This window comes from Abramis brama (assembly GCF_963993115.1).
Source record: "Abramis brama genome assembly, chromosome: 6".
In the NCBI taxonomy this organism is placed as follows: Eukaryota; Metazoa; Chordata; class Actinopteri; order Cypriniformes; family Leuciscidae; genus Abramis; species Abramis brama.
Window position 1 is genome coordinate 14,315,923 of NC_139968.1, and position 26,999 is coordinate 14,342,921.

The 26,999-nt window shown below is 36.6% G+C and overlaps 2 protein-coding genes and 2 long non-coding RNA genes across 5 annotated transcripts in view; 3 read left to right on the forward strand and 1 right to left on the reverse strand.

Annotated features, from left to right (window-relative positions):
• LOC311084420 (V-set domain-containing T-cell activation inhibitor 1-like) overlaps positions 1-12,151 on the forward strand; it is a 138,826-nt gene extending 126,675 nt beyond the window's left edge. The window contains exons 2-4 of the mRNA XM_084116429.1: positions 10,007-10,058; positions 11,375-11,415; positions 11,502-12,151. Of these exons, the coding sequence (XP_083972555.1) occupies positions 10,015-10,058; positions 11,375-11,415; positions 11,502-11,842 (426 nt within the window). The 5' untranslated portion in view covers positions 10,007-10,014 and the 3' untranslated portion in view covers positions 11,843-12,151. The remainder of the gene's footprint in view (positions 1-10,006; positions 10,059-11,374; positions 11,416-11,501) is intronic.
• Positions 4,399-23,892, reverse strand: LOC311084423. Of its 2 annotated transcripts, XR_014606518.1 has the most exons (3): positions 23,208-23,892; positions 21,949-22,150; positions 4,399-5,852 (listed from the first exon to the last, which is right to left on the reverse strand). It is a non-coding gene; the product is annotated as an uncharacterized lncRNA (long non-coding RNA). The 2 variants fall into 2 exon arrangements; XR_014606519.1 differs by lacking the exons at positions 21,949-22,150; positions 23,208-23,892 and adding an exon at positions 6,523-10,054.
• LOC311084312 lies at positions 14,146-16,418 on the forward strand. Its single transcript, XR_014606481.1, has 2 exons — positions 14,146-14,349; positions 15,354-16,418. It is a non-coding gene; the product is annotated as an uncharacterized lncRNA (long non-coding RNA).
• LOC311084419 (uncharacterized protein) lies at positions 23,171-26,161 on the forward strand. The gene is made up of 7 exons (XM_084116428.1): positions 23,171-23,378; positions 24,144-24,180; positions 24,354-24,453; positions 24,585-24,908; positions 25,099-25,227; positions 25,593-25,691; positions 25,866-26,161. The coding sequence occupies exons 3-6, from the start codon at positions 24,429-24,431 to the stop codon at positions 25,688-25,690; spliced, it is 576 nt and encodes a 191-aa protein (XP_083972554.1). The 5' UTR covers positions 23,171-23,378; positions 24,144-24,180; positions 24,354-24,428; the 3' UTR covers position 25,691; positions 25,866-26,161.
• The last annotated feature ends 838 nt before the right edge of the window (positions 26,162-26,999 follow it).

A 26,999-nucleotide genomic window follows, 5' to 3' on the forward strand; every position in this document is an offset into this window, starting at 1 on the left:
CGCTTCCGTGTTGTACGTCACACGCATCACACACATGACAAGCATCGGCCAATAGTGAGCCTACGTGTGACGTACAACACAGACGCGCTGCGGTAAAACACTACGTGAACACACTGCTCACTGCTCTCACACACACACACACACCGCTGCTGATATTGAGCAGCTCTGCACTGCAGTTGAAGCTCTCTCTGAAGTTCTTGATGATCTGGTAAATGGTTCTTTCAGGTGCAATATTCTTTGCAGCAATTGCCATATGTGGTGTAGTCAGTGGGAAAATGTGGTTCTTGAATCTGCTTTTCTAGATTAATTGGCTCTTCTTTGTGCAAACTTAGGCATGTCCCAGGTCAAATATATCTTAGATTGGTACAAAACCTTGCTGAACGCATTAATTGCTTTACTATTAAAACTTTGGCAGAGAGAGCTCAGCTTCTGACGTTCACGCTGCCATCTTGCCGGATCCCCTATTAGAGATATGCCATATAGGCCTATGTCACACTTCCTGCTTCCGGAACGCGGAGTAGGGATTCAGAACTTCCGGTCAACAGTATTTCTCGATAAGGATTTAGATTATCAGCCATAATGTCTAAACCATCCGAGGTAGACTGACCACGAGCTATGAGGTTGTGAAACAAAGGTTTTTGCTCCTGTAGAAGCTATAAGTTCGTATGAAATCAACCTTGTTTTAAGAAAAACATGTTTTATCCGCAATCTTATGAAAAAAACTACACTACCCACAATCCTAAGCGTAGCAGCAACGTCTGCTCATTGGTCCAACTCGCTGTTACCATAGTTTCTATGGTTTCCCATGGAATTTTAATGGATATTTTTATCCTGAAAAGCTTTTGATTTGTAATTTTAATCACCATAAATGTAATTATTTTGATTGGAGTTAAATGCTTTCTGAAAGCAAGAGAGAACTCAAAGGCAATTTGTATAGGCCTATATGTTTGCTTTTATCACACATAACTAATTTCTAATGTCCATATATTTATTTATGTGATAAGTGGTAGTGTAACAAGCGGAATTAACATGGTCAGCCATTCATTATTACAAAATAAATGGTCATATCCAGGCAAAGCCATGTGGTTTAACCTGTAACATTATTAATTTAAGAATATTTATAGTCTACATGAAGAAACAACAACAATTATTCTATCAAACTGTTAATCCCCACTCACTGACTGCACTGCCATTCTTTTTCCGTTTGAGGTTAAAAAATGCCGATATGTCTAAAGCAAATGTGAACTCTGCTCAAGGGTAAACCACCTGTCAAGAACAACATGACACCATGAGTCATTTATTGTCAAGTGACCAACTCAGAGGAACTGATGATTTAAGTACAAGCTTAGCTTTACACTTTATTTGAGCTAAACCACACTGCTTACACTTCTGCTTAGAAGAGCAAAAGATTTAATGCACAAATTTAATGTCTATTATCTTTTAGGAGCAATAAACTTCAACTTGAACAACTGTACCAACTTCAGCTACAGGCAAAACAACTCTGAAATGTCCAACACAATTATGCACAACATACACTGTGAATATTAAAAATGTACAAAGAATGTGAAATGCTTAGTAAAAACTCAAAGAAAAGAAGCTGCAAAATCCTTGTGTTTGCTGTCCTTCACACGACAAAGCCACACCACTTAGTCAGACTGAACTCTGACTTTCACTTTGAGCTCAGACTCTAAATGTTGGCCATTTTGAATGCCCAGTAGAGCTGATCCTGACTTCCATGGGGCCCTAAGCAAAATTCTGTTAAGGGGCCCTTTGTAAATGTAAACCCCATGAGCAATGTAATTTGCCATTGCCACACAGTCACACCTGACAGGCTGACACCCCAGTGCTCCCACTACAATCCTCCCCCCTTTAACTACTAATTAAAATGTAATTCCTGATGTATTGTTACTAGAAAAAGTACATTCTTATCAAGAATTTACATTTTAAATAGTAGGCTACAAAGTTAATTAGGCCAATTGATATAAAAAATGCATCCATAGCACGTCACTGTGTTTTAAATGATAAAAGCAATACTTGATATTTGATGGTTATTATTTACTGAGGGATGTGCATCCATATTGACCAGTATGTCCAGCCAATCAACATTTTAAATGCAATATAGCCATATAAATTAATAGTCAATGTCAATGCATTGCTTTCCATCTTGCTTTATTGCAGAGTAAACTGACTTGGAGACTTGATAATCATTGTCTTGTTTTAAAAGTATGTGCGCCTCTAATGAGGAGTGCTATCACGCCCATTTTGTACTGGTCCCCACAGATGTTTTGCCGGAAATTGCGCGTTTCATTGCGTGCACGAGCATATGAACGCAACGCATGTTAACGTTCGCCCTTTGTCGTTTATCAAACGTAATAAATAGTTGTATTTCACTCTCACTTTTTTAGTCAGGCACAAAGTCACAGAACACAGCCCTGGAAGTGGCCGGCGTTAGCAAACAAGACACAGACAGACCAAAAGATGCACTGCCCAGCTGGGGTCGACAGACAAGACTAGAGAGAGATGCACATCAACTTAACTTTACTGTTCTTTGCTAACATCAAACTTGGAGAGGAGAGAACAAGTCTACCTGATTGCTGTTCCCGCAATTCAATCTCATAGTGCTTTTTTTCTCTATTTTCGTGACCAGCAGGAGTTCCGCCTAATTTTCTCATATGTTGTAAACTTTAGGCTTTGACACGAGGAGGAGGCGGGGCCTTGAGTAATTTGCAGGGCCCTTGAGTATGTTATAGGGCTGATCAGCTCTGATGCCAAGACACAAGTAAAAATGCTACCACCGTACAGGTTACATATATTTAAACATTATATTTCATATATAACATATGTTTAAAAGTTTAAAAGGTTAGTTCACCCAAAAATACTAATTCTATCATCATTTACTCACACTAATGTCATTCCAAACCAGTAAGACAAACAAAAATGAAGATCTTTTTGATGAAATCTGAGTGATTTCTATCCCTCCCTTGACAGCTACGCAACAACCACTTTGAGATCCTTTTGAACTTTTGAACAGAGGGCCTGGCCTTCATGGCACGGCTGTTTGAGAGCTCAGGGATCGAGTCCACACGAAAGATCCGGCAGAGTCAGAGCAATCGAGAACGAGGGAAGAAAGAAGAGGTCGACTATCCCAACAATAAAATCTGATTCCACCACTAGCACTAATGCTAGCTTGTACATTAAAGTAGAGAAATGGAAAGTGACCACAGCATAAACTTAGCAGGAAAGTTCTGTCTTGTTTGGGTTATTTTTGAATCTTTGTATTTGCGGTGTGCTTTATGCATTTGTAGGCTATAAGTTAGACTGAATAATAGTTAGACTGTGCACTTGACAAGTGAACTTAAGTAAATCTACAGTAACACAGTGTACTTGTGCTATATGTTGTTAAAATAAATGTCATCTGCTTTAATATTTTGTTATATAATGACATTTTAAAGCGTGGCTTAAATATCCAAATCACTGTACACAGCATTTCAAAGATTTAGTTCAGGTGTTTATCCAGTAGAGGGCGCCACACAACAGTGAGAAAAACACTAAACAACTCCTTCCTCTTCACTGTATTTCTATATCTTTAGTTCTGAGCATAACCTGTACTGTATTCTGTTATATTTATGCTTAAAACAAAGAAGTGTGACTTCATTGAAATAATATATTCTTAGAAAAGTCATAACAGCTTAAACAGTTTGGATTATTAGTTAAAGTAACCTTGAATCTTCTTGAAAACGTGACAAAAAAAATATGGTACATATTCAAGGTGGCAAGGAGCACATTTGCATCGTTTCCCAGAAGAATATGTACATAGAGGTGAACGTGATTTCAACAAGGAGGAAGTTTCCTGAATCAACATCCTTGTTGGTCCTGGAAAAACATCCTTATCAACCAATCACATTTTAGGGTTAGGTTTTACTGTTAGGTTTAGGCTTGGGTTAATGTTAGGGGTTTGAACATCATCTTGATCAACCAATAATTGTCCACTGATTTGAGGGCTAGTTTATGGTTTGTGTACGGTATGGGGTTCTGGTTTGACTGGAATGTTGTTTCGGGACCAACAAAGATGTTGATCCAGCCCAGAATCCAGAGCTGTGTGGAATCCACGTGTACCAGATGGGGGCCGGATCTGGGCCGACACTATATGTTGCTGTCTGGGAGAAACCAAATTTTTACAACCGATTTTACAATTTGTGAATAATAAAAAGGTCTGACAGTTGTGCAGTTGAAGACACCATCTACTCATTCTGTGGAGTGTCTATAACAACTTGTATAGCAGATCTCAACCTTGAACACCATGTTTCATCTTTATATACACAGAAAAAAAAATGGACTGATGTGTAATTGTCACACTGCTAATAATGCAGATAACAAGAGAGCGCACGAAGACGAAGATAATCCAAATAAGCGATATTTATTCCAGGAAGACAAAGAGTTCTCACAGAGTAACACATACAATCACAGACAGTGAACAGAACAACTTTATAAGGGAACTAATGAGGGAGCATGTAATCAGGGAGAACAGAAACAGGTGCGAATGGTTAACTAATCAAGATACACAATGAGGGCAAATGAACTAAACAAGACAAACTAAATGAAGTCATAATGTCATAGTAATGAGTCAGACTTGGTAAATGAAACGGTTCTAATTTGAACATAATTATGAAATAACACATAAAGAAAACATAATAGATTTAACACTAGTAAACACAACATGAAGAAAGAACACTTGTGGTACAGAATTGTCAAGCAACACACTGACCGACTTATATGTCCTTTAGCAAACAATGTTTCTTTTTTAGTGTCTCATTCTGTTATACATTTGAAATGCATGTTCTGTTTTATTATCATGGTGTTTTGGTTTCCTTGTTTCCCTGACTGTGTTCCCTATACATAATAGCAACGTTTTTGCGGATCTGTGTGAACACACACAACATTGTCGTCTGTACAAAGAAAACACTTTTCCATTTTTTTGTACATCGTTGTCGTGTAAACATACCCTTATTTGTTATTTTCTTTTCTTTGTATCGTTGTTTCCTTTTCTGTTTTCTTTGTTTGCATTTGTTACTATTCATTGTTGGATTAATGCATCTCACCTGTTTCTTGTTTCCTCTCCCTGTTAACCTTGATATATAGAGAGCTTGTTTTCAGTTATTGTTTGCTGATGATATATTCAATTATATTCAAAACAAGTCTTATTTTAATATTCAGCTTTGTTTCTCAAATAAACAGATCTTACTTAAGGAGACAAAAATACTGTGTTTGATATGCAAGGTTGTAAAGTTTAGGGAAGTGTTCAGAATGCTCATTATTAAAAAAATTACAGGCTGGAATAATCATCATACTAAATGGACATTTAAGGCACTAAACACTTTCAAGACATTTTATTAAGACATTTAACACTTCAAATATCCCAGTGAACATTGAAGATCAATCTGTTGCAGATGTATTTATTAAATAAGGTTCTTGGCTTCTGTCATACCCAGTTCATGTAAATATACATTACTGTACTGTACATGTTAGTATTTATACACAAACATACACACAAAATTAAAACCATGACAAAGCTGTTTTAATGTGATCAATAAAGATTTGATTTTAAAAGAGAAATATATTATGGCATTGTTGTTCACTTTACATCATTTTTCACAAGTGTCTAAAACTCTCCACACACTGTAGTTTAGCAGGTATTTCTCCATGCATCTCGCCACAGTTCTTATAGTCACAGATTTAAACTGTGTTATTTTCTGATCTCACACACATTCCTGCTGCCAGTGTGTCCCAATACACTGTCTGGTTTATCAAGTACTTCAGGAATGCAGATCTTCCAGTGACGTCCTCAATCTGACCTGCAGAGAAAGAGAAACAAAAGGGTAAAAAAAAACAAAAAAACAACCACAGCCTTTTCATAAATTTGCCATTCAATTTGCATTCACTAAGGTGTGGTGTTACTGTGGAAACCCTCGCACCAGGATGCTGGAGTTATAAACACTGAAAAGAGCAACATCCATTTATTTAACAAATTCTGCTGATCAGGATGCTGGAGATATAAAGGCTGTTTCTGTTTTTTTCCAAGAAGGCAAAGAATGTACTTAATGCCAGGCGACCTTGAAAGAACGAACTCGGAAGGACACGAGGACACAGAACGCATCCTTGTGAGAATTGAGACGTGCTGTGATCTTGACAATCCCAGCATATTATAAGTAGCGGCTAATGCACAATAAATACAACATAACGTCACAAACCTATACATTTATTTCATATTATTATAGAGATTATTTACATATAATTGTATATCTTTTTTTTATTTTACCGCTTGTTTTTATGAAAATGAGTAGCCTTTGTGTTATATGCTTTGTCAATGTTAAGATTATTTTTAATAAGCCATTAAAAATACTGCAGGCTTTCTTCAGGTTATTACTTTGTTAAAATTAAGTAAATCAAATGGAAAAATGTTTACTTGCACAAGCCGTCACATTTTCAATGGTAATGGAGTAAAATGAGAAGTTTAAAGCTTACAGGCTTCCGTACATCGACCACCCGTAGCGTCTTCTGGGATTTCTAACGGTTCAATTCTCTGCATTCAATGCATCATCAAGAACACATCTGGGCACCTTCATGCGTCCTCTGTACTTGCATTCTTGAGTATTGGAATTGAACTTCTACGGTTGATGATGGCGTAGTACGAGAAGATCGCTTAAGGCCGATCACACAGAACGCGTTTTTTCAGGTTTGACAATGCGAGGTGCACTGCACTTGCTTTTTTTTGGTTGACTTTTATAATAAAGAATTTAATTTAGAAAAGAGCAGTGCGCTGCGGGTTTTTAATTTTTTTTTTTTTTTGCTAGGCTCTGGAATCTTTGGTTTGCTGTTAAGTAAACTGTCATATTTGTTAACTTTGGAATTGCTTTTGTTAACACTGTAGTAGTCGCGGTTCGTGAAGTCATACAGCTCCGATAACCCGTGACAGCCACCATAAGTTTCTTCTCCATCATTGTAGTCTCCGGACGATCCAAGCAACTGTAAACTTCCGTCACCACAACAGGAAGCCCCGCCTCTACATTCATTCGATTGGACATTGGACATTGGACGGCAAATTACTTCGGCCACTTTTCTGCTCAGAATTGATTGGTTGGATTGAAACCTCATGTTCCGATAAGTTTGGAAAATTAGATTATCAGAATTACCTTCTCCTGTCAATAAAAAATGTCACATTTTAAAATCGTATTGCGGACACTCATTTTAGGTTGCGTTTGTTCAACTCTCAATGACCACAGTACATTGAAAGTAAACATAAGTGAGACGTACTATTTCCAAATGGAAGTGCGTCACGAAGCTCAGTGCAAGTGGTCCATATAATACAATTTAAAAAAGGCGCCTCTCACTGCAAAAAGCGCATTCTTTCTGATCGGGGCCTAATAATGCATATTGAGAAACAGCCAAACACTGCTACTAATAAACAGAGCAGCCACATTCATTTCTCTACTAAATTCTGCTGCCAGTCGATTTGTAATAGGGAATTAATAAATCAGTTTTTCTAAATTATGAGCATTTTTATTATTAACAAACATAAAATCATATATAAATTGTTATAAATAGATATCCCGGGCCCCGGGTTCATGGAAATGTATTTGGAGGTTATGTTTTGCTATCGGCCCTCCAGCAAATACATTTTTGATCAGGTTTCTTAAGTTCAAAATCAATATCATCGGTAGGTGCATATTGTTTTGCGCGCAGTAAAGCGCAACGTTTGGAGAGTAGGATCAAATTTGGAGAGTGTATACCTGATGAATTATTCTAATATAAATAAGTTCATATCGGCAAAATGTCAAAAAGGCAGTCAAGCATATTTTCATTTTCCGTATCCACGAGTAAGCTGTAAGTGTTTCTGAAGAAAAGATGGAACTGCTAATAATAATCAGGATAGACACGAGCAAAGGGAGTTAGATCAGTCAGAATCAGAAATCGGTGTAGTGGAAAAGGCAACGACGTGGTCCGTGAGAGAATATCACTGATCGACTGAATGATTTTTGGTCTCAACGTAGCGTGGCAGAATTATAATAATAATTCATTACATTTATATAGCGCTTTTCTCTGCACTCAAAACGCTTTTACATGGAAGGGGAATCTCCTCAACCACCACCAATGTGCAGCTTCCACCTGGATGATGCGACGGCAGCCATATTGTGCCAAAACACCCACCACACACCAGCTTAATGGTGGAGAGGAGACAGTGATGAAGCCAGTCAGTATATGGGGATGATTAGGAGGCCATGATGGACAGACGCCAATGGGCAAATTTGGCCAGGATGCCGGGGTTACACCCCTACTCTTTTTCGAAGGACATCCTGGGATTTTTAGTGACCACAAAGAGTCAGGACCTCGGATTAACGTCTCATCCGAAGGACGGTGCTCTTTGACAGTATAGTGTCCCCGTCACTATACTGGTGCGTTAGGACCCACACAGATCACAGGGTGAGCGCCCCCTGCTGGCCTCATTAACACCTCTTCCAGCAGCAACCTGGTTTTCTCAGGAGGTCTCCCATCGAGGTACTGACCAGGCTCAGTCCTGCTTAGCTTCAGTGGGCAACCAGTCTTGGGCTACAGGGTGATATGGCTGCTGGCAATAACACTCTATAGGCTGTAGTTAGGACAGTGCAGAAACATGTGAAAGAGGCTCGTGCCGTCAGTTCATGACGTCTTTTTATGTTCCGGGAAAACTTAGGTGTTGGTCAGTGTCGGTCACAATGCCTTTAATTTTTTTTTCAATCCGGCAACTATTTATTTACAAATTAAGCACTGATCTAGAGGGTTGCCTGGTGGGGCATTGAACTGAACACTGACATAAAGAGGTGAGTGGTGAAGCCTTTAGTGAAGACAGCAGATGTCTTGAAGGAGGAAATGAGGAAATGATGTTCAGCCTTATAGCAGTTGAGCCCGCCTCTTTTTTGCACGCTTGAACATCATTGGCCAGTGTAGGCTACTCATACTGGCATGATTTGTTAATTCTTCAGTATTTATCGGAGAATGGAGTTTCCCCATAGCGACAGCTGATGCAATGTCGAGTGAACCCAACTCAAAAGAAAATATCATAGCCTACATCCCGCTCACAGAAACTGAAAATCTCAGAAACTGAAAATGTAACACCGACAATGCAGGGAAGTTTCCTCAACAATATTGAACATAGGCCTATGTTTGATGCAATCATGACATTGGTGCTTGCAAAAAAACTTGCTTGGAGAACCAGCAGCTGTGTGTTTGTGTGACCCTTTTATCTTTTACTTTAAACTACATGCTTCCCAAGCCGAAGTTATCCAAATAAAGGGAAAAAACTATTAACTTAAACTAGAAAAAAATGGGTCTACATCTTAAAAAAAAAAAAAAAAATGTTTTTCGCAATTAAATAAAGTTGGCAAAAAGAAAATTAAAGCAAGTAGCTAATTTCTTTGTTGCTTTTTTATAAAATTATAGTTTGCGTTACATTTTAACTTGGCATGAAATTACAAAAACAAGTAAATTTCAAACAAGGTGTTTCAAACAATTAGCTCTAAAATACTTTTTATTTAATCAGAAAACACGTATAGCCTACTTCTGAAAGGGTGTCTATGGAAAAACATGCTTTTTGCAATCGAGTGGTGTAGTTCCAGCATCTACCAGCAGGGACTAACAGGAAACTGCTAACTAGCACTGGTTTCGAATACAGCGGCTGAGAGAGTGATGGTACATTTGAAAATCTACCTATCCATCTCTCTATATATTTTTTTTACTCTTGTTGTACTTCGCGAAAACTTAATCGCAATTTTTCTTTTCTTTTTTTTTTTTGTTTGCTGTTGGAGTAAAAAAAATAGATACAAATAATATTTGCTGCAGTCATATATTATAAAAATATTTTCAGCACTATAGATTTCCGCCGCATACGTCTATGACAACTTCCGCTACAGAGATAACCCGGAAAGGGTTCAGAGTACGGATACTTTTTGTTTTCTGACAAAGTAGTATTTCTGAAATATAATGTATAACATATATGAGTTTTATCGGGTCACCTTGATCATCGGGTATGTTTATGATTTTTAATGAAATTCTGTTTTCACAAAACGAGTTGTAACGTTACCTCCCACATATTTCACTTTAGATCTGCCGCGATAACATTACGTGCCTTTAGCATTAGCATGTTGTATTTCCTTATTGTGTTTTGGTTAATCAATTTAGTGACAATTTGCAAATGAAATCCAGTTAATCTGAATCCCATTTAATATTTATTTATAAATATTTTTAATTTTAGAGCGAGACTATTCATTCTGATATTAATAATAATAACTCCACAAATTATAATAATTATGGGGGGCATGTTAACTCAATGATCTCACTTTAACTTTCTACACTTTTCTACATAAAAATAATAATAATAACAATCACAATGTAATAATTATGTCATGATTTAGTGATGTGCATGCAGGATTTTGTTACTTTTAAATAGAAGTGTAATTTCTGTGACAAGCAATTTGTCCACACTGAATATGAAATACAACAATTGTTGTATTAGAAAGTCTCAAATTTAGCCTTCGGCTCATTTGAATTTCCAAACACTACCTTGAATGGAGACGAGCAGGCAAATTAGAGTTAAAAGACTAACATGTTTGACAACCAAACCTCAATATTATTCTAAGCCGATGTGTGTTAAGTTTTATCTCCAGCAAATCACTTCCCATCATGCCTTTAGTTTGTGCAGCTGGACGACCATGTCCCCTTTTGGACCTAAACAAATGCATCCGGCCGGGATTTTAGATTTCTAGATCGCCCAAAATTTGCTTTCTACAGTCGGCATTCATTATGTTTACATGCGCACCTTTTGTTTCAATCGGACTGAATTCATTCCGATTGATGAATCTGAATGTAGTGTTTACATGAACGCTAAACAAGTGATCGGGTTGATGTGCGTTTTAGCATTGCTTTAGGTCCCGCCTTCTCGCACGGCACCATTGGTCGGTCGGTCATGTACGTAACGCAAACATTGGTCAAACTGCATCTTAATCGTTACCCTCAGCACCACGGCTTGCTTGTCAACTGTGGCACATGGCTCCTGAACAGCATAAAAAAAACTCAAATGTAAATTCACAGATGATTTACCCCCACCCCCCCACCCCCCACCCCGTCCTCTTTTCTGAAGACTACAATATGGTCACCCTAGGTAAACAGACACTTCGCCTACGTGAGTCTTGCGAGAGTGTTTACATCACAGCAAGTTAGAGAGCTTTTCTAACCGGCGTGATCAGTTCTACTCTGATCATCACAAACAAGCTTGTTGACAATGTCATGATGTTGGTTGAGAGTAAAGAGATTAAAGGAACTTGTTTTTTCTGTTCCTCTTCAGTTGCCGCTTCATCTGTGTGTTTGCAGTGCTGATTAACAAAGGTGAGCATCTAAACGTTGAATGACAAATTCATGCTACATGTATAAATGTCAGACTGTGTTTACAGTTAATGTGTCTGTCATTTCAGTGTCTCTGCAGGAAACGGTACATATAGAGGCTGTTATTGGTGGTTCTGTTCTCCTGCCGTGTTCTTCCACTAAACATGATCTGAAACTTCAAGACACTGATGTGAGCTGGAGACACAATGACAGTAAGATTGTGTATGATATAGTCAAGGGTAAAGATTTTGAGGCAGAACAGGACCCTCGGTACAAGACTAGAGTTGAAACTTTTCCATTGGAGTATGAGAGCGGAAACTTCTCCATCAAACTCAACAATCTCAATTACACTGATGCAGGAGAGTTCAACTGCCTCATCACACCATCAGATGAACAGAAGACTGTACAGCTGATCATCAACGGTGCGTGAAACTGCTTGATTAATATTTTATACTCCTGATTTCACAGACAAGGGTTAAAGGTGCTCTAAGCGATGTTGGGTGACGTCACTTCTTGTTGACGTCCAAAGTATTGTCAAACAAAATGGAGGATAGCTGGACCCTCCTTCCTCCTCATCATGTTCCCTCCCCCTCTCTTCCGTGCTTCTTCGCGTGTTCCTTCTCCTTTTCACTCTCTTTGGTCGTGTGTCGGCCATATCAAAATTCAAGAGAATATAATTCTATCGTTAGTCATTGTCTAGGACATCTCTCCTCTAGCTAACTTCCCTCTTCATGCTTCTCTCTCCTCCACTCCCCACACCCACCTTCATGTGCACACGCACTAAACCCCCCCACCCCCAAATCATTCTTGTCGGTTATTGGCTGGAACACTGTGGTCCAGACTGGCCCAGTTTGTTTTTGTTGCAGTTTGTGGAGCCTGGGCTGTCGACAGAGACCGTTTTTTTTTACAGTGTGTTCAGGGGACAGGCAGCTAGCGGATAGTGAGGAGATGATTGCTGTTTGTGACAATAAATGTTTCGGCCTAAAAGACGTGTAACATCGATTAGAGCACCTTTAAGTCTAGTCTCAGACTAAAATGCATGTTTGAGCTGTTTTAATTGAAAGCAACTTGCACTTACACATATCTTAAAATATATCAAAGCCATTGTTTTGTCTCAAGATTCACACCAGTAAGGTTTTTTCTAAGGTACGTTTATAAAAGCCATGTAAATGCCCTAATTGAACGAAGGCCTAATCCTGGCTTAATCTAAGACCTGTCTGTAAAACCAAACCATATAGTTTTTAATTAAAAAAGTTAACTGGTGATGTTCCAGTCCAAATGCTGCTTTATATAAATTACAGACAAATGTGTTGTTTTTAAATCTGTTCAGTAATTTTTTTTTCTCTCTGAACTTTGGTTCCATAATCAACAGCAGGAAAAGAAAACAAATCTAATCAAGCAAACCAAGGACCGGACCGGACGATGATCATTTCCATATGTGTTACTCTCTCAACTGTAATTATTATTGTGTCTATTGCCTATTTCATAATTCACCGGAGAAAAAGAACTCAGTTATAGACCATTTGGGAGCAGACATCACAGTGTAAGAAAAATGTGTCAGAAAAAGGTGTTAACAAGTGGAGGAAAACGAGAGAAATCCATGGAATAAGAGAAAAAAATGTATTGTTGTGCCTTTGGGTGTCTCATTTTTATAGAATACCGCAGGGGCGTAGTTTGTGGGGGGGATGGGGGGGAGATAACCCCCCCAATATTTAAATCTATGCATTACAACCCCCCCCAATATTTATACCATGATCACAATATTAGGAGGCATACCTAAACCTCAACCCCCCCAATGTTCAAACCAAATCTACGCCCTTGGAATACCGTCATTGAAGATGCTCTTTGAAGCTCAATGCAGACGCTTGCAAGCCATTAAATGGACAGACTGAACTGATGAAACCTGCGATTACCCTTCTATTAAAGCTTGAATTATGTAAACAATAGATGTACATAATATTCAGTTCATGCAGTTCATAGGGGACATAGTGTATTAGCCCTACAGTTACAGCATGAAATAATATTTAAACCTATAACAATTTCATCAAAAAAATGATGCAATTTTCTTGCAATTTCGAATTTATATCACAATTCTGAGGAGAAAAAAGTCAGAATTGTGGAATATCAGAATATCAAGTTTAAATTTCAAATTATTACAAATTATTATTATTTTTATTATATTTATTTATATTTAATATTTTCTTATTCCATGGCTTTCAGCAGAATTTGTACAGCTTTCTTTGTTTATTTCTGATGCAAAATAATGTTAAATGGATAGTTCACCCGAAATGAAAATTCTGTCTTTAATTATTCACCCTTATGTCATTCCAAACCCATACGATTTTTGTTTATCTTCGGAACACAAATGTATGGAGCTATTCTTGTGCCAATAAAAATGAACGTAGCTTTTCAAGAAACTAATGAAAATATAAATTGAAACTAAATAAATTATCTCTAAAACTGAAAAAGAATAAATCGCAGGCAAATTTTTTGACTTCGTTTTTAATACACTGCATGTTTTGCTAACTATTTCTCATATTTCAATTGTCATCTGAACTTACAAATGCGCTTCCAGAGTTTTCATTTACGCTTCTGAAGTTTTCGTTTACGCTCCCAGAGTTTTCGTTCGCCGTTCTGACACATTTCTCTCGTGGGGGCGGGGCTAGTAGCAGTGTGTTCTCATTGGTTACTGAGCTTTTGATTGATCGCTTCTGACCTGGAAGTGAAGACGTCAGTGTTTATGTGTGGATGTGAGCGTCTGTAATCGCAGCTTTCTATTTCATTTTAGTGATGTTAAGTTTATATCTGTATTTATTTGCTGCTACACTATATTGTTGAGATGATCTCTTATAGAAGGAATAGTACAGACGAATGATATTTTTCATTAGTCATCGTCGCTATATCAGGAGGATACTGGATAACGTTAGCCTACTCGTGGTAAGTCTGATTTTTGTTTTGTTTTTAATACTATACTAATACTATTTATAATACAGTACTGGCTTTTTTCAGGTGGAGAGGCATTTTAGAGCTCAATGAGAGCCCATAACATTATACAGCTGAGCTGTGTTGTCTTGATTTAACTGTTAGCCCAATCATTACATGACTTGTTTATCTACATTCGGTTACAGTCTTCGATTAGATCATATTTGCTTCGATTAGATCATATTTCCCCACAGCCACCCCAAACAACATTGAGCTAGAGTACTGTACAGTAGCCTATCTGTACTGTATCAGTCAATGACTGATGCCATAGGACGAGAGCGCTGTCAATCACTGCCTGATTCAACTTTGGCAATGTAAAGCCTTTTTTACCATGCCAATAAAGCTATTTAAACCTGAATTTCTCAATTGCTGATTAATTTGCGATGCAAAGTTTTTGAAAGAGGAGAGACACGACTTGACCACAGACCACGTCTCTGTTCGTAATATGTAAACACTCAATTATTTTGAAGTATCGCCCTGGTTGCAATATTTATTCTGATTACTTTTGTGTGATAAAGATGACTGATAAAGCTATTATATGTATCTAGTATGAGTAACAAATTGCTTTTTCTGTGTCCATATTTGACTAATAATAATGAAAAAAGTGCACTTCAAATGAACATTTCTTTGACAAATGTTAAATCTTTAATAGTCTTTAATAATAAATATATGTCCAAATTAAAAACTTAATACATGCAAGTAATTATGACTGAAAACATCCAGCAACTAGGGAATACACATCCATATGTTTATATATAGGGCAATACAGCCATCTACTGGTTACACAACAGTATTACAGATGATAAATGCTGCTTGACTCCGAGGTAAATATTTAGTACTGTAAAATCCCTTAAATATAAATATAATAAATATTTTAAGTCTGCAACGTGTTACTGTATGGGGAGTTCAAAGCAGTTTGTATTGTTAGATTATAATACATTTCCTCTCTCATTTTCCAGGGAGTGGAGCAACATTTCCATAAACAAAATTCTGATGCTGACACAGAGGATGGAGTGATAGTACCAGAGATCCACTGTCCCTTTCAGACAATAATCTTACTCTGTTCAGACACATCACCTTTGAATGACTGGGATCTTGATCTTCAGACACCTGATTTATTTTAATATAAACTAGCAAATATTTAAATTTCCTCTAGATTAAAACAAACACAGTTCACAAGTACACAAGAGGTTTCACTTTATTCTTATTAATCTATGCTGATCTTGGATTAGCATACCAATAGCATATAAATGTTGAGGGGATAGTTCACCCAAAAATACAATTCTCTCTTATTTTGCTCACCCTCATGCTGTCCCAGATGCATTTTACTTTCTTTCTACAGATAAACACGAATTAAGATTGTAAGGAAAGTAATCCATCTCTGCGAGTCCTAAAGACGCTTTAAAAAACACACACAGTGAGCGTGACGGTAATCCATGCGACCTCAGTGGATGAGTCAATGCCTTCTGAAGTAAAACAATAGGCTAGATAAAAGAAATACTAATAATGTAAACTGTTTTAACTATTAAAAATCTTATGTACATGGGTTACAATCCACTTGTATTATGGACTCACAGAGATGGATTATTTCCTTAAATATCTTTGTCTATGTTTATGTCAAGAAGAAAGTCATATACATCTGGGATGGCATGAAGGAGAGTAAATGATGAGAGAATGCTCATGTTTTGGGTGGACTATCCTCGTACTGCTTGCAAGGGTGTAGATTTGGTTTGAACATTGGGGGGGTTGAAGTTTGGGTCTGCATATTTTTCATGTGATCATGGTATAAATATTGGGGGGGTTGTAATGCATAGATTTAAAGATTTAAATACAATCTTAAATGTATTTGTAATTGTGCATTTTGTATAGTAATGTATATCATGAGAATACTGTGCATTACATGTTATTATGCAGTTAATGTTTTGTGGATTCTGGTCTTTCCTGTCACAACATAATTGCATCCAAGACCTTCACTCTGATACTTGTGTATATATGCTTTAGTGACAATAAAGAATGTAAATTTATTTGAATTCATATTTTCAATTACATTAATTTAACTGGTTGTATAAGTCACGATCGAAACGGTTGATGATAGTTAAAATATATTTACAATTTTAAATGTTAGCAGATAGTGTTAATTAAATGAAATAACTAAATACAATTATCAATTTAAAAAAAATGGCAACAAGAACATTCTTTGTTTGACATGTAATGAAATGCCCTTTGAGGTCTGTATCTGACAGCAGGCCACGGCTGTAATTTTCATTTTGTTTAAATTCCTCTTATTTAAGTGATCATTAATTTTGATGGTGTAAACGTAGGCTATATCATGCTAACGATGAGTAGTGTGATGGCCATGGCTGCCAACCTTGATTACTTGGTTGAAGTTTGACTTTCTTGACGGCTGAATATATCACACACGTTTGCTAGTATTCTCTTTAAATTGTAACAGCTGAACCTAATCAGAGCCTAACATGCAAAATAATCAGGAATAAACAAATATTCTCCGAAAACATTGGACACTACAATATTTTAAGTATTATATACAGTACTTTAATGTGCAATTACACCTGAATAGACTGAATAGATCTCTTGTGCTCCTAAAAAGCTTCTGCCAACTAAGTAGTAGCAGCAGGTAAATACAGATAAAATTAAAAAAACAAACATAACTTAATATCACTAAAATGAAATAGAAAGCTGCGATTACAGACGCTCACATCCACACATAAACACTGACGTCTTCACTTCCAGGTCAGAAGCGATCAATCAAAAGCTCAGTAACCAATGAGAACACACTGCTACTAGCCCCGCCCCCACGAGAGAAATGTGTCAGAACGGCGAACGAAAACTCTGGGAGCGTAAACGAAAACTTCAGAAGCGTAAATGAAAACTCTGGAAGCGCATTTGTAAGTTCAGATGACAATTGAAATATGAGAAACAGTTAGCAAAACATGCAGTGTATTAAAAACGAAGTAAAAAAATTTGCCTGCGATTTATTCTTTTTCAGTTTTAGAGATAATTTATTTAGTTTCAATTTATATTTTCATTAGTTTCTTGAAAAGCTACGTTCATTTTTATTGGCACAAGAATAGCTCCATACAAATGAAGATATTTTTAATGAATTCTGAACGATTTCTGTTCCATTGACAGTCTACGCAACTACTACTTTGATGCTTCAAAAAGTTAGTAAAGAGATTGTAAAACGAATCCATATAAATTAAGCGGTTTAGTCCACATTTTCTGAAGAAACATGATCGCTTTACATGATGAACAGTTTAAATTTAGCCTTTATTTACATATTAACATAACAAACAGAAGCTCTGTTCAAACGTGCTGCGTAACACACAAGAATGAACCTCATTGGTTCTTGCACATCAAGTGAACGTGCGTGAGCTTCCGTTTACCACAACTGGGATCCATTCTTCGTACCTTTCTCATGATAACTGATCTCTATTTAATTTGGTTTTTCAAACAAATTTGCGGATTTGATTAAATTATCGGGATTAAGTTGTCTGAGATTATTGCACGTTCTTGTGTTCACTGGAAAGGGCTGATATATCGATACTCGAAAACATGATCAGCAATGCAGCGATTTTTCTGGCGGCAGGACAGCAACGTAATAGTAAAAAAGAACTTCACACACCTGGCGAAAAACTTGTATTTCTGGACCTTAGTAAGGAAACAGCCAGGTGACCAAAACGACATAAAAGTTATAATTGATAAATAAAAAGTGGCTGTTTGCTACATGATTCCCAATTATTTCTATTATTTCACATTTTCTAGTACTTGTACAGACATTTTCATTGTTGTAATTAGCAAATTGTTTAATTTTAGCAGATTTACTTGACAGCATTAATTACTTTTTTAAGGGTCAAGAACATTTTTCTAATGGCACAGCAGAAACTTTTTTTTAACAAAGCCGTGCTGCATCAAGCCACTCCCATAATAGCTGTTCAAATTAATGCACGGCTTAGACTAACTAAATTGTAACTGTGTGTAAACACAGGGACACACCAAGCAGACGATCGGCTGTCAGACCTTTTATTCGGTGTGTTCCGCACCGTTGGCTCTAGTCGGACACCGGCAGGTTTTTGAGACTGTAATACTCAGCAATGGTATTGACTTATGAATTTACACCTGGTTTGTATTAAACCATGTGTAAATTCACCACATATAAACAACATTAAAGGAGAAGTTCACTTTCAAAAAAACTTTTGCTGATAATTTACTCACCCCCATGTCATCCAAGATGTCCATGTCTTTCTTTCTTCAGTCGCAAAGAAATTAAGGTTTTTGATGAAAACATTCCAGGATTTCCCCCCATGTAATGGATTCTATTGGGACCCAAACGGTAGAAGGTCCAAATGACAGTTTAAGTGCAGCTTCAAAGGGCTTTAAACGATACCAGACGATGAATAAGGGTCTTATCTAGCGAAACGATCGGTCATTTCCAAAATAAATAAAAAAGTTTAAGTTTTATAAGCACAAACGCTCGCCTTGCTCTGTTCTGTGATGCGCGTTGAAGACGTCACGTAATACGCAATTACGTTGAAAAGGTCACACTTGACGTGTTTACAAATGTGCGGAAGGAGGACCATATACACATTTTCAAATGTATTTGTGTCAGTTTATCGTTTAAAATGCCCATTTCGTGTGCGTATCCTGGGTGTTTTAATATTAAAAAGCCAAAAAGAACATTTTCTTCAGGACAGAAATTTTTCAAGCGTGACCTTTTCAACGTAATTGCGTATTACGTGACGTCACGAACGCGCATCACAGAACAGAGCAAGGCGAACATTTGTGCTTATAAAACTTAAACTTTTTTATTTATTTTGGAAATGACCGATCGTTTCGCTAGATAAGACCCTTATTCATCGTCTGGTATCGTTTAAAGCCCTTTGAAGCTGCACTTAAACTGTCATTTGGACCTTCTACCGTTTGGGTCCCAATAGAATCCATTACATGGGGGGAAATCCTGGAATGTTTTCATCAAAAACCTTAATTTCTTTGCGACTGAAGAAAGAAAGACATGGACATCTTGGATGACATGGGGGTGAGTAAATTATCAGCAAAAGTTTTTTTGAAAGTGAACTTCTCCTTTAAAACCACTTGGGGACTTTAATATTAACACGAGCGGAGTGGAATAAAGAAAGTGTTTAGCAGGATTGATGTTCAAAATGGTAAAAATGCGCTGCTTTGTTTACGTTTTGTGTATCTGCAGCGTCAGTTTCCCTTTTTGAATAGCGAATATAGATGAATATATCTGCAGAAATAGACAGTTGTCTCATTTACACGCGGGCGCAGAACGTGCATGCTAGTTGACAGTCGGCTGTTCTCTCGGTGTGTTCAAGTGCAGTTTTTTGCCCCGACGCGATGCTTTCATCAGCACTAGTTCTTTGGCGTCTGTTTGGTGTGTCCCTACATTTAGACAAAAAAAAAAAAAAATAAAAAAAAAATGATTAGCTAATTATTCCATCACGAATAAATCTCTCAATGATAAAAACTGGCTGTGTCTATTATGATAGACTACACAACATTATAATATTATTTGTAAATTTATTTTTAAATCATTGTTTTAAATAATTTTTGTCCCTCAATAGGGTAGGCTACTCTTGTAAGCAAGTAGTGGCTGGGACAGATTTTAAGTATCACCTCCGCTTAAAAAGATGCAATCTAATCCCGTTTACATGAAATAAGATGCTCCCGAGCAGGTTTGAGCTTATGCTATGACAGCAACTCCATGATGAGCTTCGAAGAACGTAACAATCCTGGATCATGACAAATTGTGAACAAAGAAATCCAGCTAATTGTGTAATCCACATATGAAGGCCGGACGCCTGATGTGTGCGTTGATGAATATTTATATGTGAATAAAAGCCTAAATTCAATCTGTTCATCATATAAAGCAATCGAGTCTGTTCAGAAATTTTGACTAAACCGCTCAATTCATATGGATTAGCTTTACGATCTCTTTATGAACTTTTTAAAGCGTCAAAGTGGTAGTTGCGTAAACTTGTCAATGGAGGGACAGAAAGATTTCACCAAAAAGATCTTCATTTGTGTCCCGAAGATTAACTAAAGTCTTGCGTTTTTTTGCTGCAGCTCATGTCTCCTTCACACTTGCAGTGTGAAACAAGCATTTCATAATTTTGCTGTTTTATAATAAACTGAGACTGTTACACTGCTTAATAACAGAATGAGATGGAATCTACAAATTATAATATGTCTGTCCATTTAAACACGTTACAGCTTTATAAGAATGTACAAAGCTACAAAGAGGAAGCTTCTGTTTGGTCGAGGTTAGTTTACTGAAGCCTCATCACACCGTCAGCGTCAAAGCGGCATGGTCCCATTCATTACAAAGCAGCGCTGGCGAGTGGAGACTTCCGGCGACAAGGCCAGCGACAGTGACTGTTGGCGACAGAATGTTTTAGCACTGCTGCAGTCCATATTAGTTTCCCCTGCATTATGTTGATTATTAGACAAGAAAATTGATTATTTGTCAAATATGAATAACGTTTTAGTAATTTTTGACAGTATGAGGGAGTTTAATTGTTGATAGATTGATTAGATAGATTGATTAATCTATTATTGATTTAATGCACTGAGCATGTGCTGTGGTTAATATAACAACACTTTCCAACAGCAGAATGCTGCTTGTAATTCTTTTAAGCTTGATTCCTAATCAAAGTTTTATATATCACTTGTGATAGTATTTTTTTATATATATTGCTAGACGTGCAGTCTACCAATAACATTAGATTGACAGCACTGGGAACGCCTACGAGCGACTTCACAGTAGCTATAGAGACATTACAAATTTGTTGAGTAATGGGGCTTACTCAACACATTTCCAGGAGTGGACAGTTTCCTTCTGAATTATACAGATTATTTTCTAAACAACTAAAACTTTTCATTTTGAGTTTCAAGTTTTCATAGAAAGTATTATGAAAGCTTCTCTTCCCCAGCATTGGCTATGTCATTACATTTATAAAGCATTTCATTCTTTTGAGCAATTTTTTTTCCCCATTGCCTTAAAAAAAGCCAATTGAAGAATAAAATCACTTTTCTGGATATTGTCATTTCTAAGAATATGAGGAGTAGATGTTTTGACAACTTTTCTCCTATTATGTAAAGAACAGGAACTAATTATGTGGTCACGTCTTCTCTCGAAGGCAGATTTTGCTTTCTAAACCCACTCTCATCTGGCTTATTCTACTTTTTGTAGATGTTCAGACTTTCAAAGCTATTGACCAGTGTTTTCTTCTATTAATTACATGTGAAATTAATTGGGAGGATATGCTGTATAAAATAAAATATTTTTTTTATAATTGAGATAAGAATAATATTGTTTTGGTTGGTCAAGTTAACTCCAATGTTTCAATTGGTTTTGTATTGTGAATAAACTAAGTCTTTGGAAAAATAGTTTGGACATTTGTTTGATTCATCTCTACATTATACATTATAAAAGAGAAGAGTTGGATGTTATTTAATCTCATTTTAATGAAAATAGCAGCAATAAATCAAATGATGAGTAAATGTACTCAGACTTACACTAGTATGAGAGTGAAGCTTCCTTTCGTAAACTTCGGAGAGACTGTGTTCTGGATCCTGACCCTCAAGTGAAACCTTTCTCTCGATGTTTTATATATTCCTGCTGACACTGTGTCTCAATACACTCTCTTGACTTCAGTTTATTGTCATTGCATGAGCAGCACAAGAATGCAGAGATTCCAGTAACATCGTCATTTATGAGCTGCAGAGAAAATGAAAGGGAAAGATAGAGAACTGAAAACAACACGTATATTGTCTGGATTTTCCATGCATTTGCCTTTAAAATTTTGTTCATTACCAGCACAAACTGATGCAGCAAAACTGAAAAATTGGTCTGCAATATATGTAGATTACTTGATCATGGTAAACATAACTAGGCTACATAGACTATAAAAATATTAAATATGCTTAAATAAAATAACATCTATAATAAATTTAGTTGTTTTGTAATAATAATAGTACAAAAATTCAGTCCTGAAATTCAGTCCAGTCCAGGCAAAGTTATATAAGAGAGAGAGATAAGCTACTATTCTTCTTTTAAATGACTTGTTTAAATGGTGGAAACTAGTTTATTAGAAATTAAAAATATATGTTGTGTCAGTGGTGGGGATTTTTCAAAGATTTCAGTGCAGGTAACACTGTTTCGTCAGCAGGTGGCAGCAAGGGACTGTATTTATGAGCGAGTCAGTCAGTAGACCAGAGGTCTTCACACTTTTGAGTGTGTAGCAGAAGGGACATTTATACTAGGCTACTTCGTCATCTTTAACGGACAGCTCTGTCGCTTAGTTACATGCATCCTGTTACCGTTTAACTGGCCTGTCAATCATCTTGTCACAGGTAAAATCCCCCTCATTCAATGTAATTTAATTTCCTATCGTTGCTGAGAGAAATGTAGAAGCTGGCACATTGATCTGCCAGTCATGGATCTTTCACACAGAGAACTCTCCTCATGTGTTTACAATTTAAATATAATAATGTATTTAAAAGTTAATGGCCAAACATATCATTACAAAAGTGCTGTTGCAGATGAAATATACTGTGGATAACATTGATTAAATATATTTTTGTCAAGTTTCACTGGCCTATCATGCCAGTGACGTCACGGACCATTGAAGCTCAATATTTGTATTTGAGTGTGGCGATAAGGAAAAAACGTAAGGTGCGTGACTGGAAGGAGGAGGGAAATCAATTATCCGGAAGTGAGGAAATGAGTATATAAGGTGGAGTTAAAAAAAAAAGAGAGGGAAGGAACGGGTTACCTGAGACGAATCCACAGTCAGTGAGACGCGAGACGCTGTGTTTGGGCTGTGCGTGGATCTAGAGTGAGCGGGAGTTGCCTAGCGATTGGCACTGAGAGTGCGCTGCACCTCTGTACACCGGCTGCACAGCGAAGCTTGTCTTTAAGGCTGACGAGTGAGCAAGTTCTCCAGGTTATTCCCTGTTTTACCCTCACTTCGAAAACTTTCCTTCCTGCCATTATCGGCCAACGCACTTTCACACACACACATGCCTGCACGCACACGCATGCACCACCGGCTTCAAGCAAACCAAACATTCACGCAACCACTTTCGCCACGTATCTCGTATCTGTGTAATACAGTGAAGTGTTTCGTTATGTTTAAACGGTTGATTTCATTGTCAGTTTGATTTATTGTATTTTCTTTTTTATTTATTTTTTCTCCAATACAAAAACCAGTGGTGTAAATACTGTAGGATTTTGAACTTGAACCAAAGTTATTTGGTGTGTATTTAGTTTGTTTTGATTCTTTGCTTATGGTGAAACTGAGATTTTTTTTGTCTGATTTCTTTGAAAATTATGAAAATATAACTGTGAAACTGAACTTTCTTTGTGTGATCTCTGATTCATGTTTATTCGTAACTGGTGGCTTAAAGAGCTATTCTGAGGAAAACCATTTGACAAGATTGAGCTTGTCTGGCGCCCGAACTAATTGTTTTTTTTTATACATATATCTTTCATTTGTTGATTTACATTTCGTTTGGGCCTGCCACCGTTACATGAGTATTTGAGTTTCTTTCTTCTGTATTATTGTGATATTGTGAAAAGTGTCAGTAACCAAACAGTTGATGGACCCCATTGACTTATATCGTTTTTTCCCCCTTCTATGGAAGTAAATGGGGTCCATCAACTGTTTGATTACAACATTCTTTAAAATGTCTTCTTTTGTGTTCAACAGAAGAAAGACATTTATACAGGTTTAGAACAACTTGAGGGTGAGTAAATGATGACAGAACTTTCATTTTTGGGCGTATCCCTTTAAGTTTATTAATAAAGTGGTGATGGCAATAAGAGCATTAGATGTTGAAAAAAGTGTGGTCAGACTGAGTTTGACTTAGACTTCCTCTGCTTGATGTGGAAGGTTTTTGTCTTCCTGTGTTTTCTTCAGAGCTGCAGTAGATTCATCTTAATGTTGTGTGGAGAGAAGCATGAATCATATTGAGGTGTTTTAATCAAGAACAACATGAAGATCATTCAGCTTCAGCTCTGTGAGTTTATTATATGATATGGCTATATATACACAGGCTTTGTAAACTTATTAAAATTAAATTATTTTTTTTTATGTTATGCGTCAGGGTTTAATGTGGGTAATCTTACTTTTTTTTTTTTTATCTTATAGATGTATTAATCTGTTGTCGAGCTGCAGTCTCAGATCAACTCACTGATTTGGGATCAAATGTGACCATAAACTGTGATCTTGATGAAAATGAGGTTTATTGGATTTTACTGAAAACACCAGATCCTCCAACAGTGATTCTACTATCATTCTCAACTCCAAAATCACCTTTTTACCATAATACAACATTCAGAAAGAAATATTCTGTGATATTTAAACATCGTCTGGTTATTAATAATGTGACTGCTGATGAATTAGGAGTTTATTACTGTATGAAAACAGGCATGCCTCCAAAACTCAGCAACAGCACCAGACTGCACTTCACCAGTGAGTTCATTTACTTTTTCAGTGATCAAGACTCACTAATGATCACTGCTTACATACATACTTGACATTATACATTTTTAGATATGAAAAACATAATTATATTATCATAATTCTCAGTGCTTTAAATCTTTAGCCATTGCACATTGCACAAAAGTTGTTTACTGTATGAGACTGGACACTTTCTTTACAGAATCATCTCAAATAACTGAGTGTCACAATCATACAGTGGTGGAGTTTATTGATCAGAATCAGACACAATGGCAGATTATTATCATCATATCTGCTCTGATGTACGGGCTTCTGCTCATTGTGCTGATCGGTGAGATATTACTCTTATATTTTTAAAAATGATACACAGTATCAGTACACAGTTAAATACACAGTAGTCCAAAAAAAAAGCAATAATGCTGTTCTCTAAATCATATATTTTGTACAAATTTTTGTATGTTAGTAATGTCAAAGTTAGCTTCTGTTGTTCAAATTATTAATATGTATTACCCATTCATATTTATTATCAACTGTATGTAAATACTGCTACAAATGCACTGCTGGTTAGACGCTAACTGTATTTTGTTGCCTTGTACTGTAACATATAATATCTGTCTCCATATATTTTTACAATTTAAGAAAAAATAATATAAGCGTTAGTAAATATTGAATCTGAATTTACTGTTTCATTCTTAGTTTTTGCTGCTGGAAAAACAGAAAAGTTGGACAAACACATTCATCCTGATCTGCAGACACAAGTTATATATCAGCTTCAAGACCCAAACCAGCTTTAACGTAAGTTAATTAATATATATGTATTGCTAAATGTTTTAATTATTGATTTTTATTTTAATTAATTATAATAAAATATTTTTTCATGATCCAACAAAATATTGTAGCTCTTTGTTTGTATTCATCTATATCAACTGAAGCTGAATGCTATAATTGTTTCCCTTGTTGCTCTTCCAGTTCACCGAAGTGGAACATATTCAGCAAGCAAACAGCATCTGTCTTATATAACATGTTCTTAAAATATCATGTGCTTAAGTCAAGAATCTAATATTTTATGGTGTAATATACTGTATGGGCACATTAATCTTTAACTTTAATCTTTTATCTTCTACAAAAACTATTGAAAATGCGATCTGTAAACAGTCCATCTGCTATCAATATATGTTATCTGTCATATCACTGTGTAATTCTTTATCTTTTTCATTCAGGATTTGCATGTGTTTGCACCTACCAATAAATTAACAGGAAAAGTCTAAAGTGGGTTTATTTTATTTTTTTACTGGCATGAGTCACGCCTCTATTATTTTTCTATGGGTGAGATGTCTGCAAACCTGCTAGACCAATGATCTGATCATGTAAGGTTTTGTGAAATAAATATTATCAAAAAAGTTAAAAAACAATTTAATGTCAAGTGACGAGAACTTTTTTAAATTCTCTTCTATAGTCATCAGGGATAAAAAGTACAGTGACACATTTATGACTATTTATTCATTTATATTTCATTTTGTTTTACTGTTACATTTAGCATAGGTTGCGTTCTTGTAGTGAAAGCAGGTCTTAAGCCTGGTTCACACGGCAGGATAATTAGGCAGATTTTAGCCCCGATTCACCCCTTCCGACAATCTTAAGGATGCTCCGATTATCGTAAAATAATCTGATCAGATATTCCTGCCGTGTGTGGTGTGTTAAGACTGCTCTCGTCTGCTCGGAAGGACGTCGAGACTGCTCCGATCTCAAATCGGGGATATCCAACATGTTGGATTTTTTTGGCCCGATTTCTCCTCGTGTGTGGTGTCCCCAGGGGACAAACGAGCACGCAGCCTGTGGACTGTGGCGTGTAACCAATCAGAAAGCGAGGTGACGAGGCGGCGAGGAAGCACCGGGAAACAAAATCAAAACAGCTGGCGGCATGGCGCACCAGAAATTCTCCACTTCTTTGACCATCACCTTTTCTTTTGATAACGTTTTTTTTTCGTTTAAAAACAAACTACAAACTATCGCCACTGCATCCTCTTCGTCTGCCATGATTGTTTACTCTGAAGTCACGTTTGATCTCGAGGGATTTTGCGAGATTTCCCGTCTGACCTGGGA